Here is a 26949-nt window from a genome sequence, read left to right on the forward strand (position 1 = left end):
CTGGACGAACGGACCTCCTGGAGTCTCAGCGGCTCCCCTGGAGAAGGGGGTGGGGATGGTACCTACCTGGCAGGGCCGCTGGGAAGGCAGAATTCGTGCTTCAGAAGCGGTTCAAACAAGAGTTGGGATTTTCACCGCCCTCTTCTAGGGAAGGGCAGAAAGGCCTCATGCCTCCCAACCAATAATACAGAAGTTCCCAGTGTGTTTCCAGCGAAAATAAAAATCTAAGTGACAAGACCAGCGAAGCTCTATGAACCTGACTTTATTTCAAAATGCCAGTGGCCACAACTCGGGGTGGGTTGTTTGTGACGCCAGTCCCTTGACACATTTACATGTGAAGGAGAAACCGTTTCAGCTCCTCGGGGAGGACAAGTCCATTGATCTTGTGATGCTGCTGGGTCCTGAAGCACTTCCGGATCCTAAGGCGGCAGAGTTGCAGCAAAGAAGGGGGCCCTGGAGAAAGATCGCAAGACAAGCGACACGTTGGTGTCATTGATCTAAGGCTACTCCTCCTTTCCTTCCTGACAGCAGACAAGCTGCAACATTGTCATAGGGAAATAACATGGTTCTGCTTAAGACCATTTTCGGGCTTTTGTAGTAGGAGGCATTTTTAGGCCACGTTCTCTCTTTTTCTGGTAGCTAGCTGAAATGAGCTTATTCGGTTTTGATTTAGAACAGACTGGAAAAAAAAGTCAAAGCTTAGTCTCACTAATGGAGGCTTAAGGCAGCTAATTTTGGAATTAGGAAGCCACACAAAATTCCCAATAATGAAAACGAAATTCTCGTTTAACAGCTTTCTTGTATTTTACCTTAAAAAATAAGGTATTTCCAAAAAAATAAGGCATTTCTAGATACAAACATTTTTATAATTTAGCAATTTTGAGATATTCGAATATACTGAGCTATCAGTGAAGCCTACGGGTATGTTATCTTCTCCAGGCCTTTGTTTTCTGTTCTGCATTCAGAGCTAACCCAATGCTTCAACTCAGAGGTGAAAAGTAAACGAGCACAAACTTTGCATCGGGAACCAGCCAAGAGCTTACGTTTTAGGACAGTGGTTCTCAACAGGGGGCTGGGTGGAAGGGAAAAGGAAGGGAGACTTGGTAAAGCCTGGAGACACTTTTGTTTGTCACCACTTGGGGGAGAGGTGTTACGAGCATCTAGCGGGTCGAGGCCAGGGATGCCGCGAAACATCCTAGGGTGCACAGCAGTCCCCAAGTGGCCCAAAATGTCACCAATGCTAAGGCTGAGAAACTCCACTATGAAGTAGAAGGATAGGAAACGATTCCCCCTACCCCCACCCCTGCACCAAACTGTAATGGGAACTCTCTTTTTGTTATTAAACACACACACAAAAGCAAAGCTATATACCCTCTAGAGTCCCATAGAGCAGTGGCCCTCAATCCAGGCTGCATTTCAGAAGCACCTATCAGGGGGAGCTTTAAACCACAGGACGTTGGGCCCCACCCCAGGGCCGTTGCTTCTGTTCACGTTGGGTGGAACCTGCGCATCCGGATTTTTTAAAGGCACGTGCCCCAGGTCATCTTATCGTGGAGCCAGGGTTGAGAACACGAGTGAAAGGATACAGCGGCTTGGCTTTGCGACAGCAGCCCTATAAGCCGCAGGGTAAAGCGGGTTGCCCACCTCCTCGGCTGATGGAGAAAAGGACGGGTGCAAAGAGACCCCTCCACAACCAAAGAAAGCAATGCAGTCCTGTCAATGCGGACGTCCGAGCACATTCACAAGGCCCCCATCGGGACTTAGGGCACCTTCTGGACTCTGTTCAGGGGACTCAAGGCAGCTACTAATGAACTGCTTCCCGGTGGACTCAAGGCATATGTTAAACTGCAAAAAGTACTCGGTGGGGAAACTGAACTTACTTCCATCTCACTAAGGAAGGTTGAAGGACGTGGCTAATCATATGTGCTAGACACATGGGCGCGGACAACTGTGGGACGTATGGATAAAGAAGTATCGGAAGATGCAGAAAAGCAGGACATCCGAGGAAGGTCAGCGCAACTACCGCTACTAATTGGATACCTGCTGTTTACCCTAAGTAGGGTGATGCACAACAAGTGTAGCCTTAAGTCCCAGAAATAGAGCTGAAAACCCACTATAGCTCCTGCCATGCTGGGCTGAGAGTCATTTTTAGTTTTCATTGTGTGCCGTGAGTAAATACTGCTTTAGACGCTTTTCGAGGCCAGTGGGGTGGTAATACTCCCGAACTCCTTTCCTGGGACATCCAGAGACCGAATTTGCTGTGTTGGATCTGCAGGTCTGGCTCTCTGCACTTGGCCTGGCCCCACGCCCTGTGGGCTTCCAGACTGCTGAGAGGTGACCTCACCAAAACCCCAAAAATGACTCATGGAGGCAAAAGCAGCAGTAATTTTCTCGAGGAACAAATGACATTTTATAAACCAGTGCGATCATTGACCACACTGTCACCAAAATGGGAATTAAAGGAATGAAAGACAATGCAGGTGCCTACGAATGGCCTGGGGAATCGAGTAGAAGGGAAGGGTCAGTGGGGGCAATTTGAAAATCCAATGGGATTTTTTGCTGAGGCAGGGGATGAGGGACTGTAGATATAGATACTGATATATAGATATGGATACACACACACATATATACACACATACGCACGCACACACATGCATGTGTGTGTGTGTGTGCACGACTTTGTAACTTTAGGGGGCCATGAGGCACTTTTGCTTTTGTGGATCTCTTTCCCAAGTCAAAAAAAAATGGTATTTTACCACTCTGTCGGTATAAAGACACACATAATCCAGGTTGAGTTTTATCCCTTTCTTCCTTCAGATTTTAAAAGAAATGAACACATTTCTATGGGCCCCTAAAAACATGGGCCCCAAGCATTGTGTCATCTGACCTGCTGGAGAAATGGGCCCTATATATAGACAGAATTTTTTAAAAAACAATCATCGAAATGCAGGTAGAGTGGCCTGGTGATGATTAGTCACACTGCTTAACGTAAAGGGGTTTCTACTGAGCTGTGCCTTATGCACACTGCTCACGGAGGACAGGCCTCATCCGGAGGCCCTAAGGCAGGGCTTTGGCTGCAAGTATGCTGGGCTGTCGGAGTAGGAGGAGGAAGATTCTGCGGCCACTTTACAACTTTGCATGGAGCTAAGCCTAATCCTCCGCGTGCAGGCAGAATACAACCCGATAACCTGCCATCAGAACCGCCCAGGTAGGGAAGCCTGCTTCAGAGTCCCACAACCCCGAAAACGTAACAAAACCCACACTTGAGTAAAAAAGCAGATCCTGAGCTGGCTGCTCTCCGTTACAAGGGACAATTAGGAACGCCATCGGAGGGGTCTCTGCTCCCAGCCCACCCCCAACCTCACCACCCTACCCCCCCTTGCACGGCTCTCAATGACAGTGTTTAGTTGTTTGGGTTGCAAGCGTCGGTTCCTATTTGTGGGGGGAGTGTGGACTTAGGTGTTGACTGACTTGCAACAGTAAATGTCTTCAGATTGCTGTCGATCATTAAAGGAAGACCTTGTAGCACTTAACGAGTAGCCTTCTTGCCCCCAGAAAGCAAGTGCAGTAGTTTGGCCCATGTGTAGCGCATCCCGGGGGCATGGTACAACCCCGAAGAGGATTCTGTTGCATCATTCTAAAGCATGTTTTAGATGTAATATCAAAAGTTTAGAACACTGTTAATTCTTTCAAAGCTGGCCTACCCCATACATGAACACGAGATCATCCAAAACAGCCTGTCTCAACATCCCAAGCGACAGATGGTTCTTTACCACGTAACCGGGACCATACCTTGTTGAACACTAGATTATCTCAGCTCCCCACATTCGCTGGCGGCAGAGAACGGTCTTTCATACAGTATCAGAAGTCAGAACTCGGTAAGTACCCGCCTCCTGCGAGAGCCCGCAGGAGTCGCTATGAGTTAGGGCTTAGGTTCGGGCAAAGGAGAAGCACCTTCTCTCTGCAAGAAGAGCTGCGTCAGGGGGCTCTCTGGAGGCACCAACTCCGAGGGACGTTTGCCTTCGGCGTTCTTGGCCTGGGTGTCCGCTCCGAAGTCCATGAGCAGCAGTGCCAGGTCTCCACAGGACGCCCTGGCCACTGCATGAAGAGGGGAGTCCAGACCTCGGCCTTGGTTCACGCTGGCTCCTAAAGAGTCACAAGAATAACAGAGGCAGCCAGGGAGCAGAGTCCAAGCGTCCCCCTTCTCACAGCACTGTGCCCCAAAATCCCTTAACAAAAGCGCTTCGACAGTGGGCCTGACAATCCCGGGAAAATGGGAGATGACTTCATTCCGTTGAATAAGATGGGGAAAGTGCCATCAGATGATGTGACTGAAGGTACAAGATGAGCTATATAGCATACGAGGTTAAAACCTTGCCTCTGAGTGCTGACCACAGGCGCGCTACCTACAAGAAAAATTCTCTTCAGGAGTAAGGTGGATTTCTAGGACCACCCCAAGCCAATTCCATCCCTACACTCTCTACAAATCCCCACTCTGGCCGGCTGCGGGCTCCCACTGGGACATGTGGGGACATGTGGCTTTGCCTGAGCTGCTGTCCCCATCGTAAAATGGAAAACGATGCCCACTGGACAAATAGCAACTGGATTGTTCCGGTACTGTTCTTGGTTTTGTGAGGGATGAGAAACCCTACCCTTTCCTGACGAGGAGCTTAAAATCAACCTAGAGCATTGGGGGTGTGGGAAATGAGGGAGGGAGAAAAGGACAGTGGGAAGGAGGGAGGGAGGGAGAGAGAGAGAAGGAGAATGAATCTCCTAATTCATGGCAATGGCTGCCAAATGAGTAGAAGGCAACAAGAACCACAGGAACGTTCAGGGGAAGGGAAGGGTTACTGGAGTTTTAAAGAATAAGCAGGACTCAGGTCATTACAAGGGTGATGAAGTGGAGTTCCAAGGCTGAAGAAGGGTCTGGACAACAGCAGGGAGATGAAAAAGAATGATGTGACACAGGGCTTTCCGAGGAACACAGAAGATCGACAATGAGCTAAAAATGGGGCAAGCTGAATCTCCAAACCAAGGCGAACTGCAGAAGAAGGCCCCGGGGGGAGGCCGAGCCCGGCTCCAGCAGCTGTACCAGTCCTGCCAGGCTAAGAACCACTGGCCGGAGGGAGGAGGTGAGACGGAAGGGGAGGAGAACAGACAATCACCGAGGACCACCCTGGGAGGAGATACGCTCATCATCATCGTCCTCATTACAAGTGAGAGAGCCAAAGTGCGAACAGTGTAAAATCTATCCTCCCCGGGAACACAGCCACCCCGAACCCTGACCTCGTCCGACGCCGTGGCCCACACTCTTCCCCCTGCTACAATACAAATGGCTTTAAAAGACGTTCAGGTTACTTGTCATTTTCTTTCCTTGTTTCATGTGCTTTTTGCTTTACCTGACTCAAGAAGCTTCTTGGCACAGGCCACCTGCTGGTTTTCACAAGCCAAATAGAGCGGCGTGCCCAGGTGGCCAATGTCATGGTCCACGTCGCCCCCGTAGGCCGCAAGGGTCTCCACACATGCCACGTGGCCTGCAGCCCAGGGCAGAAGAAAGACATTCTCTTAGCCAGGGAAACACCACCTTCCCTCTCTCCTGCGTGCTTACACTTGCACGGACCAAAAGCTATTTCCCAGTTACTGGGTTGCCTGGAGGAGGTTCTCTCTCTGCAGCTCCGGGCGGAACTCCACTGGGGTTTCCGAGCCACGGGAAGCAACCAGCAACCTGTTCCAAGTGGCTGTGGCTTTTCAATCAGACTGAATACAGAAATGGAAGGGAGAGTGGGCAGAGGGCTGGAGGAACAGGGACTGCAGGTAGGCCTGAAGAAGAAAGGGCATGGTATGGGCCATGGGCCCGGGGAGGCAGCCCAGAAGCTCACCCACGGCCGGCCCGGGGAGAAACAGGCCACCGTGGACACAGGCGAGGCTGAGAAGCAGCTGCCCGGTCCAACCCGAGTGGGGCCCAGCCTGGCAAACTAGGTTGGTGAAAGCCGAATCGCTCTTGCTTGGTCTAGAATGTCATGCTTTAAACAGTACTCCTTTGCGTTTCTCTCTCTTTTTAAGATTTTATTTATTTATTTGACAGAGAGAGAGAGACACAGCGAGAGAGGGAACACAAGCAGGGGGAGTGGGAGAGGGAGAAGTAGGCCTCCCGCCGAGCAGGGAGCCTGATGCGGGGCTCGATCTCAGGACCCTGAGATCATGACCTGAGCCGAAGGCAGGCGCTTAACCAAGCCACCCAGGCGATCTCTTAACGAAGAAAAGTCAATGCTTTGGGAGATAATTATCATAGGGATGGATTCAGTGAAATAGGGCTGCTGTAAAGGCTCATGGGGAGCCATTCTGTGACACCACTGGGGAAATAAACACTCTTCTGGCCACGTGTGGCCATGATGGTGACAATGGGGAGAAGCAGAACTTGCCATTGTTTTGTACCAGAGTTAAGAATATCAGGAAAACTATGGTGTTATGGAAAGAATCACCCCAGCTGAAGAAGTTCTGGAGACCTAACATACAGCATGGCAACTGTACGCACCAATACCACAGTGTATGCTTGCAATTTGCCTAAGAGAGTAGATCTTAAGTGTTCTCCCCACACACAAAAAATGGTAACTCTATCAGGCGATGGATGTGTTCATTAATTTGACTGTGGTAACCGTTTCATAATGTAGGTGTCTATCAAGTCATCATGTTAGTACACCTTAAATATATACAAGTTCATTTGTCAATGATAACTCAGTAAAGCCGGGCATGGTGGAGAATTACCCTGAGCTATATATAGCATCTTATATTTCCAAAAATTGCAAGTTTGTTTCACTTAGAAAACCTAGGTGGGGGGGTGGTGCCTGGGTGGTTCAGTCAGTTAAGTGTCTGCCTTTGGCTCAGGTCATGACCTCAGGGTCGTGGGATCGAGCCCCGTGTTGGGCTCCCTGCTCAGCAGGGAGTCTGCTTCTCCCTCTCCGTCTGCTCCTCCCCCTGCCTGTGCTCTCTCCCTCTCTGAAAAATAAATAAAAATTTTAAAAGTCTTTTAAAAAAAAGAATATGATTTTAAGGGTAGTTGGCTCACTCGGTGGAGCATGCGACTCTTGATCTGGGGGAAGGGGCTCCCTGCTCAGCGGGGAGTCTGCTTCTCCCTCTGCCCCTCCCCCTGCTTATGCTCTCTCTCTCTCAAATAAATAAATAAAATATTTTTTAAAAAAAGAAAACCTAGGTGGCCCTGAGACAATATTCTTTAGGGCCCTAAAAAAAAAAAAAATAGAATTTGTTTTATAAAATAATTTGAGAGGCACCTGGGTGGCTCAGTCCATTAAGCGTCTGCCTGCTTCTCCCTCTCCCTCTCCCCGTCCCCCTGCCTGTGTTCCCTCTCTCGCTGTCTCTGTCAAACAAATAAGTAAAATCTTTTTTAAAAATTATTTAAAAAAATAAAAATTTGATTTTTCTGGGGTCATGGGTTCAACAATGTATTCCACACATCTTGATGGATAGTCTACCATGTGCCAGACCCTGTTCCAGAACCACAGCCGTGAACAACATTCCAGATGCTCTGAAAAAGTCATTCCCAAACTTTTTGTGCATCAGAATCACCTGGATGCTTGCTAAACAGAACACAGATGGCTGGGCCCCACCCCAGAGTTGCTGAGTCAATGGGTTTGGCGTGGGGGCCAAGAATCTGCAATCGCCTGCCAGGCCAGGCTGATGTTTCTGGTCCCAGGGCCCCACACTGAGAAAAGATCCCCTAAAGACACCCTTCCTCTCACAACAGTAAGATGTCTGTTGAAGGAGGGGTGGAAAACGTAAATTCTCAACAGATTTACCTCTCTTAGCTGCTTCATGGATGGGGGACGCCAGATCACTCGCCGGGTGGGGGCTGGCCCCATGTTGCAGAAGCAAATTCACACAGTCCTGGCTGCCGCTGACACACGCATTAAACAACGGGGTGTGCCAGTCAGTAGTGACACCATTCACCTGGAAAGAAAAGCTCCAGGCTGAAGGCAGGCAGTGGGCTGTCCCGGGTTCAAATCTAGACTCCACTACTTTAAGCTGCTATCTAACTTCTCTGAGCCTTCGGTTCCACAGCTATAAAATGAGGACAAAAATGCCAAATTCCACAAGGCTGTGAAAAACTCAATGAGGTAAAGCACTGAGAACATGTTACCGAATATTCTCTCACTTCCCTGCCCCCAGGAACATGAACTTTGAAACTAGTCAGGATAATCCTATACAGTTTACAAACTAATATCCCTGCTTTAAACATTCCATTCTAGACCCGTCCCACCCCAATCCAGTATCCTTTCCAGCAGTGAGAGTAACCTTTTAGAGATGTTAATGTATTATTTTTAAAAAATTTAAAACAGGACTTTCACAGAAATAGAGGGTGAATATGTGCCGAAGATTTTCTTCAACTCGTTCATTAATGAGAGAACCGGTGAGATGGTACCGCTGGCTCAAAGGAGAATTTATATCTTCAGTCAATTAAATGCTGAAATAAATCTGCTAATAGATACAAGACTGGTTAGTGTCCTACAGGGCCATCAAACTAGAGTCTTTGGGGCCATCTTTTCTTTTTTTTTTTTTTTTTTTTTTTTTTTAAGATTTTATTTATTTATTTGAGAGAGAGAGAACGAGAGACAGAGAGCATGAGAGGGAGGAGGGTCAGAGGGAGAAGCAGACTCCCTGCCGAGCAGGGAGCCCGATGCGGGACTCGATCCCGGGACTCCAGGATCATGACCTGAGCCGAAGGCAGTCGCTCAACCAACTGAGCCACCCAGGCGCCCTGGGGCCATCTTTTCTAACGTTGGAAATCCGACCAAAACTTACAAGTTCACATCTGACTTCGCAGTGTTTGGGCTATAATCAAATAGGGAAGAGCAAAGCCAAGCGCAAATTTTCTACATTATTAAGCAAAGATATTATGAAGACGATGAAATCATTCTCACAAGCCATTTCCAAGGAAGGCGAGGACTAGTGAGGCACAAAAGATGTCCAGGGTGCCAAGTTTAAGGGGACACTCCCTCCCAGGAGCACGCGAGTGCTCAACAACCCTCAGAGGGCAAGGCTTCCTACAACTGTCTCTCAGCCTCTCCACTGTCCTAGCCCTGTGTCCACGAGTGGAGTAAGTTTTCCTCACCCCAGTATAAACCCGGTGATGCGCTCACCTACGGCTCTCTACTACTGCTCTCAGGACAAAGCCCATTTTCTTGGCAGGGACAATGAGGCTGTTTGTGTTCTGGCCCCTCTTACCCACTCTGCTCTGCGGCCATAAGAAGTGATTTGAAGTTAAAAAAAAAAATTGTTCACTTCCGCTTCCAAGTCTTTGCATTTGCTCTTCCCAGTGGGTGGGAAGCCCGTAACTTGCCCCAACCCACGACTCAGCGGGCGGATTCCAACAGGTCCTTCGCGTTTTGGCTTAGACATCATTCCCCCAGGAGGCCTCTTCAGATTTCCTCTCTCGCCCCATCAGAAAAGGCCAGCAACACTTCTGTGTGCTCCTAGCAACCACCTTAGTATTCACGCTTGTCATATGGTGGTAGTTTGCAAAAACGACTACAGATTCTCTGCAGAGTACGCATATCGCTTTGCGACGCAGTGTTGCAATTCCTGCCATCACAAGATGGAGACTTCTTTTCCAATCCTTGAATCTGGGCTCGCCCACGGGACTTGCTTTGCTCAATGTGACAAGAGCAAATGGGAGGCAAGCCGAGAGCTTGCCTTCTTTTGATGCTCTTGGCATCCCTGCTACCAGGGGAAGCAGGCCAGGCCGCCTGGGAAAGGATGAGAGAGAGGCCACACAGAGGCTTCCTGTCTCCCCAGCCACCCCAGCAGGGTCATCACGAAGCAGTCTGCCCCAGCCAACCTGTCAGCTAACCTGGAATGCCTAAGTTAGCCTAGCTGAGGCCAGCCAACCCAGGCCAGACCTGAAGAACTATCTGGCCAGCACAAGGAACTGTGAGATAAATAAATGGCTCTTGTCTTAGGTCATTAAGTTGCGGTAGCTTGTCACATGGCCAAATATAACGGGTAGAAACAGTGTTTGGTAATCGCCCGCTGGGGGCACACAGCTTCATTGTTATTTTCCCCCTCTTCTCAGCTATGGACTCTAAAGCTCAGAACCTAAATAACTTATCCAAGTTTCCGATATTAGCAAATGGTAGACACGGTTTGGGACCATTATTCAAGTCTTATGGGGCCAAACGTTCTATATTTTCTATAATATTTCATTACCTTCCAGCCATGGGAACAAAGGCAGAAATCCAACAGCTATTTATTAGTAGTGACTGTTAAAGAAAATGATGCAGACTCAAACCATTACTCCCTAGCTAAAAATTCAGTACTTCATCTATCGCTAAGGCAAAGAAGCTTGATAGATGTAATACTTTTGAAAAACACCCCTCTTCCACCTTCAAATCAGGCCGGTCAAAAATGCCAGAAATTATTCAAAAGGGATGGAAATGGGCATTTGTCATGGTTTCTAAGACATTATTTGAGTCACACCTACCTGAGCTCCATGCTTTAATAAAATGTTTGCACAAGAGGGATGACCTCCGAGACAGGCCTCGTGGAGTGGGGACACACGATCTGCGGTGATGAGGTTCACGGGCCACCCCTGCAGGAGAGGAAGTGGGCAGAGTAAGGGGTGCAAAGCCACAGCTCCACAGGGTGGCGTTCCAGCCACACATCCAGCCCTATGACAATGCTCCCAGTCTGACAGTACGCTAAGGTGTTGCTAATGTCGTCAAACAAACAAAAAAGGAACTTTCGTGCAGCTGGTGAAAGGATAATATGCCACAGCCACTCAGGAAAACAGTTGGACAGCCTCTTACTAGAGTTGACAAGATGCATCCCTGTGACCCAGCAATCTGACTCTTGGGGATACACATTCTAGACTGACTTTTATCTTGTTCTCCCTCTCTCTTGTCCTCTCACTTGCTGGCTTTTTGTCTCGATGAGGTCCACAACAAGGATCGGAGAGCAGTCTCCAGCCAACAGCCACACAGGAGCTGAGGCCCTCAGTCCAACAACCCGGGAGGAACTGAACCTTGCCAATGGCCACGTAAGTGAGTTAGCACTCAGGTCCACCTCCAGTCGAGCCTTCAGATGTCTCCATCTCTGACCCTCACCTTGACTGCAGACTCATACAAGTCCCTGACCCAGGTAAATTGTGTCTAGATTCCTGACCCACAGACACTGTGAGCTAAAACAGGTCTATTACATGAAGCTGCTGAGTTTGGGGGTAATTTGTTACACAGCACGAGATGACTAACACAGGGCCAAAGCATGAGGTGAACCTCCACAGACAGACAGAGGCAGAAAGTCCTAAGGCTGAGGGGCAATTACGTTCTCACTCTAGGTACTCGAGGTCCGAAGAGCCAAGAGAGTTGTCAGAAGGCCCTGGTTCATCAACCTCTGGGAAAATACGCTCTCCAGGAGATGGATTATGAGCCCAAACCAAGCAAAATATCAAAAGAACTCCAGGAGAGGCTCCAGAGATGTCCTGATCATGGAATACATTATCCTTAACAGGAGGAAACTGGGTACAATAAAAGTTGTTTTTCTTGGGACACATTAGTTAAGAACATGGTTAGTTTAATGACTTGGTAATACATTGTACCTTTTCTTCCCCTAATAGTTAAAATTTGCCTAAAATCATTCCAATGAATTGCCTCCCACATCATCATTCCTAACAAACATTCTTCCACTTGTGTGACATTTATGAGTCAGCCTCCTGATCATCCTGTCCTGTTGGCTTTTATTCTCTGATGGGTGACCTCATAGACATACGCCTGAGTCAACAGGATCCTGAATCCAGAGCCTTTCTTTGGGTGGACCTGGGGAGGGGTTCTGGGAGACTCGAAATAACCCGTAAATTATTCTTGTAAATGAGAAATTCCAACATCCCTTACAGTAGTTTGCCCCCCCGGCCCTGCTGTTCACAGGGAGGGAAGGGACGACATCTTCCCCTCCTTTGTAACCTTGCATCCCCTCTGTACCCAATGAGCACTGAATAAATGCTTACTGACCACTGACTCAAAATCGCGTTGATCCCTTCACAAGTGCTGCCCATGGACTTGAACGTGGCATCTGCTCTTTTATTTTATTATTTAATTGGAGACATCCCCTCAAAGATTTGTTCTCAGATCCTTCTTTGCCCCCCCCCCCAATGCTCTATATTTGTCCAATCTCTTCCACTCACACTGCTAGAAAACACAAGAAATTCGTAACTCCCCGGGGCAACAGATCATGAGATGAAAGAAGACTTGCCCTTTAAAGGAATTACATATTAGGTGTTCTGTTATTACCAATGTACTCCTCCGGTTACCAATGCCATTTCTTTTCTTTCTTTCTTTCTTTCTTTTTTTTTTTTTTTGAGACCATTGCCATTTCTAAGCAATCATTTGGGTACTTCTACATAAACCCAGGTAAATGAAAATGCAAAAAAGAAATGAGTCACAATACAAAAAGTTTTCACCACACATTATGTAAGCACATGACAAAGAGGGTCCTTTACCTTCAGGTTCACTTTGCAAATGTAGGACTGCCCATATAGTCCCTCACTGAGCTACGGCGCTACTTTAAATGAATGGTGGCAACTGGTCGGAACTATCAACAAATCTGAATCCTAGAATATCATCGGGTGATTTTTAACCCATTACTTCACACAGAGTCCGGTCCCCAGTGGGTTCTCAGGTTTTTAAAACATGGATTAAATGGCTTATCTTTAACCCTTTCTGTAATCAATTGTCCCTAATCTCAGCCTATCATCAGATGCTCTTTTTGACGGGGCCTGGGGGTTGGGCACCCACAGTGACACAGCGCTCGGTACCTGGCAGCTTTCTGTTCCAGCCTCAAACCACATGCCCCCCCCCCCCCCCCCCCCCCGCCTGAACCAACCTGAAGACTACAGGAAGGTTCGGCTTTTTCCTTTGTCCTGTACACACCTGACACATCATTCTCTACACGCAGGGCAGAAGGTTCACGAGCAGCTGTCTCCCTCACGTTCATCAAACCCATCATTCCCTCCTGCTGTAGCAAGGAGATCAAAGACACCTGATGTGAGGACTTCTTACATTCCCCTCTCCCCACCCCTAAAATCTCTCTGCATGTCTCCAGCCTTCTGTTCTTCCATTGCTCCTTTCTTTGAGAAAGAAACATCTGAGCTCGCCCCAACAGCCCGCGACCTCACCCGGTCCCTCTGCCACCTCATGACTTGCCTTCAGCCACCTTCTCACATGCATTCCCCAGCTCTCTCCTCCTCAGGCACACTTTCCTTTTGCGTTTTGAAGTCTTCCCATCTTCATTCCTGACCCTCTACCAAACTTCCATCGAAGGCTCTTCTCCCCTTTGCTTCCCTCCCCTTTATTCAAAAATAATCTGTCCCCATTGTCTCTACTTCTAGCCCTTCTCTCATCTACCAGCACAATCCTGCTGAAACTGCTTTTAAAGATCACCAGAGACTTCCTACTTATTGAATCCAATATATATTGCCCTGTCCTCTGCCTCCTTCCACCTCTGAATTTGCTATGTATTCATTCCAACCTCGTGAAACGTCTCCTCTGGCTTCGAAAACCAAGTTCTCCCTGAAAAAAGCTCGATCTCTGACCTCCTACTGTCCTTTTCTGTCTCTCTCACTAACTCTGTCCTTTTCCTCCTCACATCTCCTAAATGCAGGCATTTCAAGGATTTGCCCTCAGATCCTTTCTTTTTTCTCTCAATACTCTCTACATATTGTATACGGCTTTCAAAACTAAATCTCTGCCCCTGGTACATGTTTCTAATTCCCTGCTAAGACATAACCACCTAGAGACCCAACTAACAACATAAACTGAGCCTCTGCCAACAACCAAACTCTCCCTGAAAAGGGTTCCTTGTCTCGCCAGCCCGAATTCTCTGAATGGCCCCACTATCTTGTCTCATACCTAGGATGGAGACCTCGGGGGGGGGGGGGGATAAGCAGCGTGATTCCCAAGTTCAAATGCTGGCACCATCACCTAACAAGCAGTGTGACCTTGAGCCAGTTACTTATCTCCCTAAGCCTCAGTTTCCTCTTTTGTAAAATGGGGACAATTGTACCTACCCTATAAGGTTGTTACAAGGACTAAGAAATGATGTATGCTTAGCACGCTGTAACTTGCAGGCAGTCATGATCTGAGATTTCTTCTTATTCTTTACCACTTAGCCTTCCATTAGCTGCCACATCTGAAAGATCTGATGTTTCAGAACACCGGGATCGTTCCTCGTTTCCACTCGGTAGTGACTTAGCCCTTTGAGGATTGCAGGGGGCAGCATAAGGAGTTTTATTCAAGGAACTGAACAGCCAGTCTCCACCACTTGCTTGCAGCCAGACCTTATTGCTAAGGTTCTCGGTCTCGGCTGTGCCTTGGAATCACCTGGGGAGCTTTCAAACTCCTGATACCCGGGCTGCATCTCAGAGCATTTGCCATATAATCAAAGGAGGCTGAAGTCAGGTATCAGGATTTCTAAGAGCCCCACCTTATCCCAGACATCTCAAGGCGATTCTAATGTGCAGTCCAGATGGAGAACCACCAAATTAAGGTCCCATGGTACCATGATTGCTTTCTGCTGACCTAACAAACTGCTACTGTTTTTTAAAATAAATTTTTATTGAAGTACAATAAAGTCCATACAGCCTAAGTGTCAATCTCAGTGAATTATCATAAAGAAAATATACATGTTATCACTACACAGGTAAAAAGCTTGGTATCATCGGTCTTTTCACATTTACCCCTTCCGCTGGGAAGAGCTGGTAGGTACCATCTCCTACGTGAAATCTGAATTACCCCAATTACTAATCAGCATAGTGGGATACATTTACTGAATATTTGGATAACCCCTTTTACGAAGTGCCAGTCCAAGTCTCTCACTCATTTTTCTGTCAGGTTGCCTATCTTTTTTTGTATTAATTTTAGACAAGGAATACAGGCCCTTCATTGGACAGATGGATGGATGTACATACATACATAGCAAATATTTTCTCATCTGTGGCTTGCCTCCTTGCTTTTTAAATATTGCCTTTTGATGAAGAAGTTCTTAATTTTAATGAAATCCAATTTATTGGTCTTTTTGTTTCTTTCCTCCTACTATTTCTTTCACATCCAATTGCCTTTCTCTCTCTCCTACACTATCATAATGGTCTCTTATTAAAAAAAAAAATCCTTGAACAACGAAACCGGAAGGGGAGACAAACCATAAGAGACTCTTCATCTCAGGAAACAAACTGAGGTTTGCTGGAGTGGAGGGGGGTGGGAGGGATGGGGTCGCTGGGTGATGGACACTGGGGAGGGTATGTGCTATGGTGAGCGCTGTGAATTGTTTAAGACTGATGAATCACAGACCTGTACCCCTGAAACAAATAATACATCATGCTAATTAAAAAAAAGAAAGAAAAAAAAATCCTTGAACATAGTCGTTCTACAGGAGCTTTTAAAAAACTACCAAAGCAGGGGGGCACCTGGGTGGCTCAGTCGGTTAAGTGTCTGGCTCTTGATTTTGGCTCAGGTCATGGTCTCAGGGTCACAGAATCGAGCCCCAAGTCGGACTCAGCAGGGAATCTGCTTGAGATTCTCTCTTCCTTTCCCTTTCCCTCTGCCCCTGCCCCCCTCTCTCTCCTCTCTCTCCCTCTCTCTCTCTCTCAAATAAATAAATAAAATCTGAAAAAAAAAACTACTAATGCATGAAGACTGCCCTAGTTTAAATCAGAATATATGGAGTGAGGCCCAGGCATTGTTGTTTTTTTTAAAACATCCCAGATATTTTAATGTGAAGCCATGGTGAAGAACAGTTATGGATTCAGTTTCTCCCTTCTTGGGCCAAACGAGAATTTCTTTCCTCTTTCTTTTCTCTTTTCTCTTTGTTTCATAGACATTTGAATGTTGGTCTTATTTCCCTTCCTAAAATATGTTTGGTTTAGCAACTGTGTTTGTCATTATTCTTTGATTAGCCGAAGTCTTACTAGATTGTAATCAGAAAATAAATACCATGTGTGATGACGGTAACTGGAATAGGTAATTTACATGACGCCACCTCAGTTAATCCTCGCAGACCCACATAAGGTAACCTAATAGACTGAATTTTTGGTCTTAATTCTTTACTCTCCCATAGCAGTGTAATACATTCACACCCTTGCCATCACCTCACAGTTGATAAAATGTACTTCCTTCATCCTTGAGTTGGTCCTCTGACTTGCTTTGGCCAACGGGATGTTGGTAGATGTGACATGAACAAACCGGAAGTACTCTGCCCGGCTGGGCTTGCCCTGCTGTGCTCCAGCCTTTTGCCCTGAGGACGAAATTCCTCAGGTAGGCGGCTCAAAGAGGGATGGGAGACATGCAGGAGAGCTGCCCCCAACCCACAGCTTGCAGCCAAGCCCAGCCTAGGCTGGCTGACCCAAGGACTCGTTGGCCAGAAATAAATGTTTATTGTATTATGCCCCTCCGTTCGGGGTGGTTTGTTGCCCAGCAAGATCTGACTGATACAGGTCGTTATTGGAATGCTCATTTTATGAAGGCAGAAACTGAGGTTCCAAGAAGATAAGTTGCTCAAAAAATGTGATAGAGCTTAAAGATATGGTTCCATGTGATGTGCAGTAAACATATAAATACTGATTATAAATGAGTATGGGTCCAATTTAATAAGTGATATATAAAAGCTACAGTGATCATTTTTCATCCTATCAAAATAAGGTAAATGTTTCATTTTCTCTGAGAAGCAGCTTAACTGCTTTTAGCTAGAGTTATGTGTTACTATCTAGATTTCTGTTTATAATAGGCTGCTGCTACCATAAGCAGCTTAAGATAGTGGCTTAGGGTAGTCTGAAGTTCTTCTTTAGAAATTGTTATCTTACAGGAGGATTTCTTACTCTAGATAGATCCATGAAATTGGAATTTTTTTTTTAATTTAAAACATTTATTTTCACTGGCAACTACCTGAAATGTCTGATGTCCTTCCATTAGGAATCCAGACAACAAACCACAGTGGTAATAGCAGTACATACGACTGTCACTGAGAGCAATCACAGACACTTTTATTGCATTACGATTGTTGTAGACATCTAAAATATCTCCAAGTACCCACTCAACCCACTTAGAAAATATGGTAGTTACTGGAATCGCCACTAAATCTCATTTAATGCAGTTTGTATCACCATGTCACATTTGTTCTTTCACTAATCTGATAGATCTTCTCAGTATTGGGTTTCATGCATTTAAAACATTAGGCCAAGAAGGGGTCCACGGACTTTGCCAGACTGCCAAAGGGTCCAGGGTACAGAAAGGGCCAAGAGCTCCCACCTGAAAAGATCTATAGTCTTTTCAGAAAACAGAACATTCTGAACAAAAACTTTTATTAGAGTTTTGAATGATGATTTCAACTGTTTTTACAAGTATCTTTGCCTAAGTTCCCAATAATTTCAAACCAGCAAAACTCAAATTAATGTGTACTTGAAATTACACCTGTGGAGCGGAAAAACTGGTATCAAACTGGGCAGAGCCACTATCAGCTAGAGGTTCCGTAAGACTGAAAAGGTCTTTGAAATGGTAAGATTACATATTTAAAAAGACATTTTCAAGCATTTCTTTTATACCAGGGGTTTTCAACCTCCGAGCTACTGGCATTTGGGGCTGGATAGTTTTCTGAGGTAGAGGGCTGTCCTGCGCAACGTAGGATGTTTAGTGACATCCTCAGTCTCTATCCACTCAATGCCAGTAGCACTCCCCACCGACCCCCACTCCCAGCTGTGACAACCAAAAATGTCTCCAGACATTGTCAAATGTCCCCTAAGGGGCAAAATTGCCCCAGTTGAGAAAAACTGTTTTGCGTGATAATTTTCAAGAACACAGTCTATGGAGTAAAGTGAAAGCAACTTGAATGCACTAATCTGCCTGTTATTCACCCAATAGGTATAATAGTACCTATTATGTGCATAGAATTATACTAAATTCTAGTATTTACGCCAGCCTCCAGATAAAGAAATGATTAAAGGGGTCGGGATTCACCTCATTTTGCCAAAGAGGAAATTTCTATCTTAATAAATCAGACTGATTTTTTTCTCAGCATGGTGAGCGATAGGATATTCTTAATGTCTTTTTTTTTTTTTTTTCAAAAGCCACATACCTGGCTGATGAGGTTCCTCAGAGAGAGCAGACGTCCATGGATGGCAGCTTCATGCACAGGAGACCAATCAGACACAACATCTGCATGGAAAGAGAGGAACAGGTTACATCCTGCTAATGCGCTATAGACCCGAGGCGCATCCTCGCCCATCAATAAAAGCCCAAGGGGTCTTCCTGGATGGAGACATTGGAGTCAATCAGCCAAGACTCCCATGAGCCCTTCAGCATTTCCCCCTTCTACTGATGCTCCCAGTACACATTTTATGTGAAATGTCGAGATAGCTAAAGAACGAACTCCAGCCAGTCTCCAAACTGAGGACAAAAGAGGTAGATTGGGATGACTGACCACTGGACTTCCATTTACATACTGGTTTCAAAGGCAAAGGGTCCATTTCGTTAAGTGAGAGCTTCACTAATTACCAGCATTAGCGTGTTAAGCTGTGGTGGCCAGTCGAGCTTCCTGCATGAAATCCGAACTTGGTATCTCGGCAAACAGCACCATATACTAATAGTAGTAATCACATCATTACATACACCATTAGGTTTGAAATCAGATCTAAACAGAACCATATCTATTTATGGACTATCTTCTGTCCCAATATCAAGCACAAAGTAGAGTTCAGTCTGACCTTGTAACGGGGACATCATCTACCCCAAAAGGAAGCATGCCAGTGTGGTTGAGAGAGCTCTGAATTCAGACCCGCTTGGCTGCTTCTGAGCTGTGGGTCCCTGGACAGGCTCTGAGCCTCAGTTTCCTTCCCTGTCATGTGAGGACAGCAATAAACTTACCCACAGCTCAATACCTATTAGCTACTATCATTACCCTGCCCTACCATTAAGCAGAGTCTTGATTATACCCCACCATCACTGCTATTTCAAACAGCAAATGTATTCTACGACCATACAGGAAGAATACACATTCTTCGGAAGGAAGCCTATAAACCCTATCCCAACATATTAAATGGTTTCCTCTCTCTAATTGAATGTGGAGGTAACCCGAATGAGGCAGAGACCTGATTTTCCTCATCTCAAGCTGTGTCTGATTTCCAGAACAAACATAGGAAGTCAGAATGTGACAAGGCAGAATGGTCTGATAGCAGTCACGCCTCCTAAAGGAACCGGTGTGTCTCCTAAAACCTACGGAGACCTGGGCAACCAGGGCAGTTACTACCGCCTTACCAACCGAAAAAGCCAGAAAAGAGGAGGCTAGGACATTTTGTACTTAACACGCGTTGGCTTAAGGTCTGCCTTGCTATCTGGAGCTATCAAGGCCCTGGAAAATCTGTCCCAGGGAGCAAATTACTATCCTTCCAGATGGATTCATGAAGCATTTATAGGTAAGAGGAAGCTGAACAAGCCTACCGACATGCAGTCCATCCAATGCTTTCCTTCTGGGGTCACTACGAGTACCTTACGTGAAATGGCTTTTCCTATCTCCAAAACCTTATGCTCAATAGAAACTTGATGGCCTCGCAGCATTCTCTGAGGTTCCTGATTCTCTCAGGAAAAAAATATTGCTGTTTCTAGGGCTTGGAGCCTACCCTCCAGACTACAGATACAGAAAGATCTGTCTCCAAGTTAGAATTAAAAGGACAACTAATTCTGCACTCTCAGAGCTAATGCAAAATACAATCCGCACAAAATCTTGAGTGAGAAGGAAGAGCCAAAAATTAAGGTTTTGAAAATCCGTTTTAAAAGAAATTTGCAAATGTACCTGAATGGATCACCATGTGCGTGATGATTAATCCATTTTTCCTTCCAAGTGTTCAGCTGGTAAGAAACATACCTGGCACATTCCCCTTTCTTAAAGGGAGCTCGGATAATTAGAGTTGACAGCCTAAACAGTCCGGGCAGGTAATTTGCTTCCTAAATTGTAACTCTGTTCAGATTTCATAAAAATGATGCAATTATATTATCAACTAGAGACAAAAATGGGCTTTACTTTCTATTCCTTTGTCTTGAAACCATTACTCCTTCCATTTACAGTAAATAAAGAATTGCGTACTCCTTTAAGAGGAATAAAAAAGGCAACCTGCAACAGGTTGGTGCCCCGACTTTAGAATGTGGTATTTACAAAGCAGACACAGTCTGTGTCATCGAGAAGCACAGGGTGTTGCCCTGGTGCACATGGTGGGAGGCTGACCATCTACATCTGTCTGTCTGTCTAACAACTTGATTGACTTATAACCCACATCCCTTCACCCACCTCAAGTGTACAACTCACTGGTTCTCACAGAGTTGTGCAACCGTTATGACTATGGTGTCAATTTTCGGACACTTCCATCATCCCCAAAAGAAACGCCTTGTCCATTAGCAGTCACTCCCCAGTTTCACTGTCCCCGACACCTGGCGGCCACTGATCTACTGTCTGTCTTTATAGATCTGCCAAAGTGAACATTTCATGTAAGTGGGATCACACGGTACGCGGTCCTTTGCGACTGGCTTCTTCCACCTAGCGTCAGGTCTCAAGGTCCATCCACGTTATAGTACGTATCAGTACTTCATCCCTTTCCATGGCCAAGTAACACCCACTGTATAGATAGACCGCATTTTATTTATTCGCTCATAGTTGATGGACACCTGGGTTGTTGTTACTTCTTGGCTGTTATTAATGCCGCTGCTATGAACACTCATGCGCAAATCTGTGCGTGGCCGTTTTCAGTTCTCTTGGCTTCATACCTAGGTGTGGAAGCGCTGTAGGACACGGGCACCCAGTGTTTAGCCTTTTGTGGATCTTCCAAACTCTTTTCCAAAAGGGTCGTACCACTTCATCTTCCCGTCAGCAGTGTAGGAGACTTCCCTTTCTAATTTAAAGTCATTTCAGACTAGCATTCGGTAAGCCTATCATAACGCATCTATCGCTCCTGCCCGGGAGAAAAACTTGGGTCCTGGCAAAGCCAAACTTCATCTCACATTTATACGAGGACGTCAGCCTCAGCAGGTCTCTGAACAACTGAGTGATTATGTAAAGACTTAAAATCGTGACAGTGGGTAGGGGGACATTTTTCTAGCATCGAGAGCATGGAGATATGTATCTATACGCCTACATGCACACACACGGTTTAGTAAACACCGTAATTTGCAACAGGGACTGGTCCCCACACACTCTCTTTCGCTCTGGAACACACTGAAGAGATGGCGGAGACGGACGTCTTGTGTGGGTCCTGCCTGGGAAGATCAGGGAGAGGTTTCCCCAGGGTTTTCCGGAACCCACACCCAGGCAGGCACTGAGCTATGGATGGCAGCTTTGCCTGCCTTCCTGCTAACGCCAGAGAGAGCACGCAGGCCAGGAAAGGGGACCTATTCCCGCCAGAAGGCGCAAATGCTCCCAGGAGGAGACTGGATGAAGAGGGGACTCAAGGTCACCATCCCCTCTTCCACTGACCCCACCACCATCTTTGAAACTCAAGGGCCATTATCTGTACACGACACAGCCCGGAGTGTATGTTAAGGATTCTTCCTGAACCCTCGCTCAGCCAGGGTCTACTGGTTTTACTGCCAGAAAATCGACGCCCAAGTGGGGTCGCTGGCAATGCCAGAGACACAGCAGCGGGGTTCGAGGTGAAAATGGGGCACGCCACGCTCCTAACGAGCCCACTCCACCAGTCCTCCAATTAGTGCCATTAAACCTACTTTTCACTCTCTTTTTTTTTTTTTAAGATTTTATTTATTTGACAGAGAGAGAGACAGTGAGAGCAGGAACACAAGCAGGGGGAGTGGGAGAGGGAGAAGCAGGCTTCCTGCCGAGCAGGGAGCCCGATGCGGGGCTCGATCCCAGAACCCTGGGATCATGACCTGAGCCGAAGGCAGACGCCCAACAACTGAGCCACCCAGGCGCCCCAAAACCTACCTTTCTCTTAAATCGAGTCTCTGTCAAACCCTGCAGTGCATTAGGAAGGCTGTCATTTCATTTTTATTGCAATTCTGGAATGATTTTTTTTTTTAATTTTCCATTATTTCAGAAGAGATTTTAAAGGCATTAATTGGTACATTCTGGGGAGAGCTACTAACGAAGCTCTGAGCTCTGACGCAGTGGCATAAATCTGTCTCCCTCCCGGGAAACGTTCTGCAAGGTCAAGGGGCAGAAAGGGAGGGTGGGTGGCCGCAAGAGGGCGGGAGCGTCTGCCTTCGGCCTACGGGACGCGGTAAGGGGAGGCTCAGGGGTGTGCACCAACACAGCAGAGGAGCTGGGGGCTGGGGTCACAATTATGATGGACCCTGGCTGGATTTCAGGACAAACGAAAAGAGGAGGAAGAAACAGAAACAGGAAACAGAAAGGCCCACTGAGGCAGCTCTTGGGCTAGTCAGACCTGTCCACTGTCATTCTTTCTCCAGCCCCATCGCCCAGCCTCTTCTTTCTTGGTCTCTGTCTGTCTCTCTCTCTCTCAGGCTGCCTTCTCCACAGGGACCTCACGGCAGCACCCATTCTGCCTGGTCAGGCAGGTTTCCCCAGAAAAGCCGAGGCACCCCGATATCTCAAAATCCACCATGAGCGCATGGGCTTGCTTCCTTTCCGTGCCTGTCTGTGCCTGTCTGCTCCTTAAATGTGAGCCCACTCCCTACAGGGTGGGCTCGACTTTGTGAGGAAAGAAATTTCTCTACAAAAACCTGCAGGAGTGGTGACCTACTCAGTGGGTTATGGGTGGTGTTTCGTTTCTCCTTCAGTGTATTCTCCTAAGTTGCTACGAGTAGGTATGCATTGGTTTCCTCGAGCCGCTGTGACAAAGTTGGCTTAAAACGACAGAAATTCATTGTCACCTAGTTCTGAAGGCTAGAAGTCAGATAGGAAGGTGTTGTCAGGGCCATGCTCTCTCCAGAGGCTCTAAGGAAGAATCCTTCCTTCTTTGCCTCCTCTAGCTTCAGGTGGTGACCGTCCATCTTCTCTGGGTTTTTTGGCTTGTTAGACGTGTCACCCCAATCTTGGCTTCTGCTGTCACAGGCCTTCTCCCTGTCTTTCTCCCCTCTTCTTATGAGGATGCCAGTCATTGAATTAGGGCCCACCCTACTCCAGAATGACCTCATCTTAACTAATTACATCTGCAACGACCCCATTTCCAAATAAGGTCACGTTCTGAGGGTTGGGGCTCCAACCTATCTTGTGGGGAGACAGAATGCAACCCATAACAAGGTATTTTCAGGGCAAAAAAAAAAAAAAAAAAAAAAGACATTCCTTTGTCCGTTCGTTTGGTTTTTGCTCCCGGCAGAGGACCAAGGCATTAAACCAGTCTCTACGAAGAGCTGGGCTCCATTTGCATATCCTTTGGTCCCTGGCTTCAGAGAAGGAGGCCGAGAAAGACCTGCAAGCCAGAAAGGCGGCAGCCAAGTTCCCCCAGACGAACAGCACCTAGGCCCTAGTTAACCCCTGACCTGGTCCTGTCCTGGGGGACACGCTTCACCTGAGCTGAGTCTCTCGGCTGGGTCATTGGGAAACAGCGTTCTGGGTACTTGACGTTCCACACCTCACCAAGGCCAGGACGGCAGAAGCATAACCAAGAGCAATTCAGCTAGAACTGAGGTTGTGCCCAAGGGGCAGGGCTGGTGCCAAGCAGGGGGAGCCGGGCTCCACTCAGGAACGGAGCAGCAGAGAAGCCCGGGAGGGCTTCGTGGTGGCAGTGGCCGGGCTGGGGGGCAGAAGGTGAGGGGGGCCTGGCCAGTCAGAGGCAGGGGACAAGGAAGGAGGAGAGCAGAGGTGTCCTGCCATCTGCCCTTGTGACTTCTGCTTCTTTGGAAACTTTTCTTCCTTTAGTTCCTGGGGAATGACGACATCCGAATCTCTTCCTGCTTCTGTAACTCACTGGTCCTGCGCGCTCACCTGCAGGCCCAGCCCCGGGGCTCCATCCCCGGCTCTCAGCTCTGGGCCATGGGACCAGCTCTCCTTTCCCAGAATTTCAGCACAGCCCCTGCAGAACACTCTGAGGTCTCGGCATCCTGACCTATCGCTTTCCCAGCGTCCGGGCCACATGGTCACGCTGTGCGCTTTATGTTCAAAGCAGAAGCCCCGTCCTCCCTTCCTCACTTTGCTCCCATGCCAGCTCCCGTCCCCAGCTTCTCTCTTACCTCGTCCCCTTGGCTGACATTAATTTAGCCTTCAAAACTTTACAGTTTCGGCTGCCTCCCCTCCTTTAGTCCCAATATTTAATCAAGCAACGTACCCTGAACGCTCTCTCCTTTGAAATTGTCACCCGTTTCCCCTTTCTCTGTCATTTCCCAAGTTCGAGCCAAATGTAAGCTCCATGCTTAGATAGCGAGTGCATGGTTCTCCAAGCCTGGTCCCCAAACAGCACCATCAGCGTCAGCTGGGAGCTTATTAGGAATGCAGACTCCCAGGCTTCACCCAGGCCTACTAGGGCATCAGGAGCCCTGGGGGTGGGGCCCAGCCATCTGCATGTGAGCAAACCGTCCGGGTGACGCCCGTGCATGAGACACCTGGAGAACCAGCGGATTAGTGCAGGAATTTCCCCTGATCCCACCATCCATCCTGACTGTAACCACCAAATTCATTTACTTACAGTCTTCCTTACTGCCAGAGCTCCACTCCAGAACCATCAATGGCTCTCAATTCCCTGCCTCATGAAGGCTTAACTCCACCGAGCCTTTTGCAGCTCCATGATTGAGTTCCATCTCTCCAAACTGGTCCTCAGCAGACTCCCTAAGACTATCTGCATCGTACTTGAGACAGTGTGTCTGCTTTCTAAGCACCAGACCTTTGAGTATATGGGCACCTGCTCCCCTCCACCCACCAATCCTGCCCCAAATGGAGTTGGATTAGGACCTTTAGAAACCCTAATCAGTGAAAAGTGGCTGCCACCCCTCTCTGGAGTGGAAATAAAAATAAACATCATACTTAGGTATAAAATAATCATGTGGAAGTCATCCAGATTACTGATTCTTTCCCAAATGAACTTGGAAATATAATTTGCTGCTTTAAAAATATATTTATCAAATTCATTTTTTAAAAGCAATTTTTGGTGCCCCTCTGCTTTCTACTGCTCCAAGTTTGTGCTCAAAAAACCTGATTAGTCCAGTTCTGCCTTTGCGGATCCAAATCCTACTTACCGTGGAGTGCTCTGTTCCTTTTACAAGTAGAATTGGATACACGGCAGTCTTATCCGCTCAGTCAGTGGGAGGGAAGGCATTTTGTTATTTTATTTCCTCTGGGTTTTTTCCCCCTTTCAGCAGCTGTAGTTAGAGTAATAAATCCTACCCAACTGCTCAGTCCCTGCATACTGCCCCTCTGATAGACAAGTGTTGTGGGCAGCCTTGCTAATAATATGAATCTGAAAGTCATCATTACTCCTCTAATGCTTAGACCCATTTTTCAGAATCCTTTCAGTCACCAGGCACCTGCTGAATGCTCACAAAAAATGACAGTTGCCCAGAGGCACGAGACTCTATAGTTAGCAAAGCCACCACCTGACAGGTGAGATTCATCCCCGTAAGATGCTTCTCCAAAGTTTAAAAAAAAAAAAAAAGTCTCCTTTTAAAGTGAATCAATCAGGACTCAGTGTTTGGACATCATTTATGAACTCAGCCCCACCTACATGCCAAATACCTAAGACCTTTTCATAAATCTCTTGGCAGTAAAAATATCCTATTTATAAGTTTTATACCTCCGATGTAATATACATGATACATCTGGCCCACAAAGGATAATTCTTTGGAGCTGACGTTTCTACTGGTGAATAAACTGTGACAACTGACTTTGTACGGTCTCTGGGACTCTGCAGATAGAGGTGTACACCTTTCTGAACAACCATGTAAAGGATAGATACCTTCCAGAGCTGCGGACACACCCCAGATAGAGCCCCTGCGATCACCCCGCCCTCTCCTCCCCTAAGCACGTTAGACAGCCTCCCCCGCAGCCCATCGACTCACCCCCCATCCACGGGTTTGAAAGGAGCCTGGTGTCAGGAGGGTCCCCTGGCCTCAGGAACTTGCTGTTCCTGCCCCGTGGTTCGCCGTCCATGGTGCTCTCCTGGGCCGGGCAAGCTCCGTGCTCCACTTCAGTTGCTCAGGAGAGTCCAAATTCCATGCTCCCCCTGCTCCTGGGAATTCCAGTGCTGGGGCTGGCTGAGCCGCACCGTCCTGGTCAGACGGTAGAGAACAGCAGAGAACAGAACAGGCGGGGTAATCTGAGCACTACCTGTGGTCAGACAGACGCACGCGCCCAGACACACACACACACGCATGCACACACATGCTCCACCTAGCTGCCTGGAGGTTGGCCAAAGCTCACAACGGCCCCCCAGCCCCAAGTCTGCAAAGTTGCTGATGTCACGTCCTTTCCCAAACTGAGACCAATCAGTGAGGAAGCCTTGGTTTATCAGGAAGGAAAGCCAGTTTGTAACTTTTTGGAGAGCAAAGGGAACAAACAGGGTGGGGGTAAGGAAACCACTCCCTGCTGCAACGTTGTTTGCTCTGCTGGGATCCGCTTGTTCTTTGGGGGCTCCTCGTGGTTGAGAAAGCCCCAGAACCCAAGAGCTGAGAGAGCTGGTTTTGCTGCAGCCCTGCTGAATTGCTTGCACAGCAACATGCACAGCACGCCCAGGCCATCTGCACATGTGGTTTCAATTTTTCTGGGAGTTTCTTATGGGAAAATGTGTCTATATGTTACAAAAATGCCCCTTTGGACAGAACTTCTATTTTCTTCCCTCTGACCAAGAGGATTTCCCTAAATCCTAGTGTCCTGCTTCGCCCTTCCTCCCCACGCTGTGTTTCAACTTCTAAATAAATAATTAATGGTTGCTATTGGAAAATGGGTTGCTGCAGGGAGGTGGGGTGTGGGAGAAACTTGCTACTTTGTTAATTATAAAAAGTTTTACTC

General features: G+C 47.3%; 1 protein-coding gene across 1 annotated transcript; it reads right to left on the bottom strand.

Moving 5' to 3' along the window:
• Positions 1-246: 246 nt before the first annotated feature.
• On the bottom strand, positions 247-26285 carry ASB9 (ankyrin repeat and SOCS box containing 9). Its single transcript, XM_032389625.1, has 7 exons — positions 26001-26285; positions 18127-18206; positions 10496-10603; positions 7815-7965; positions 5400-5534; positions 3955-4146; positions 247-453 (listed from the first exon to the last, which is right to left on the bottom strand). The coding sequence occupies exons 1-7, from the start codon at positions 26089-26091 to the stop codon at positions 329-331; spliced, it is 882 nt and encodes a 293-aa protein (XP_032245516.1). The 5' UTR covers positions 26092-26285; the 3' UTR covers positions 247-328.
• Between the last annotated feature and the right edge of the window lie 664 nt (positions 26286-26949).

The sequence above is a fragment of the Phoca vitulina genome, unplaced genomic scaffold (assembly GCF_004348235.1).
Source record: "Phoca vitulina isolate PV1807 unplaced genomic scaffold, GSC_HSeal_1.0 scaffold55, whole genome shotgun sequence".
Classification (NCBI taxonomy): Eukaryota; Metazoa; Chordata; class Mammalia; order Carnivora; family Phocidae; genus Phoca; species Phoca vitulina.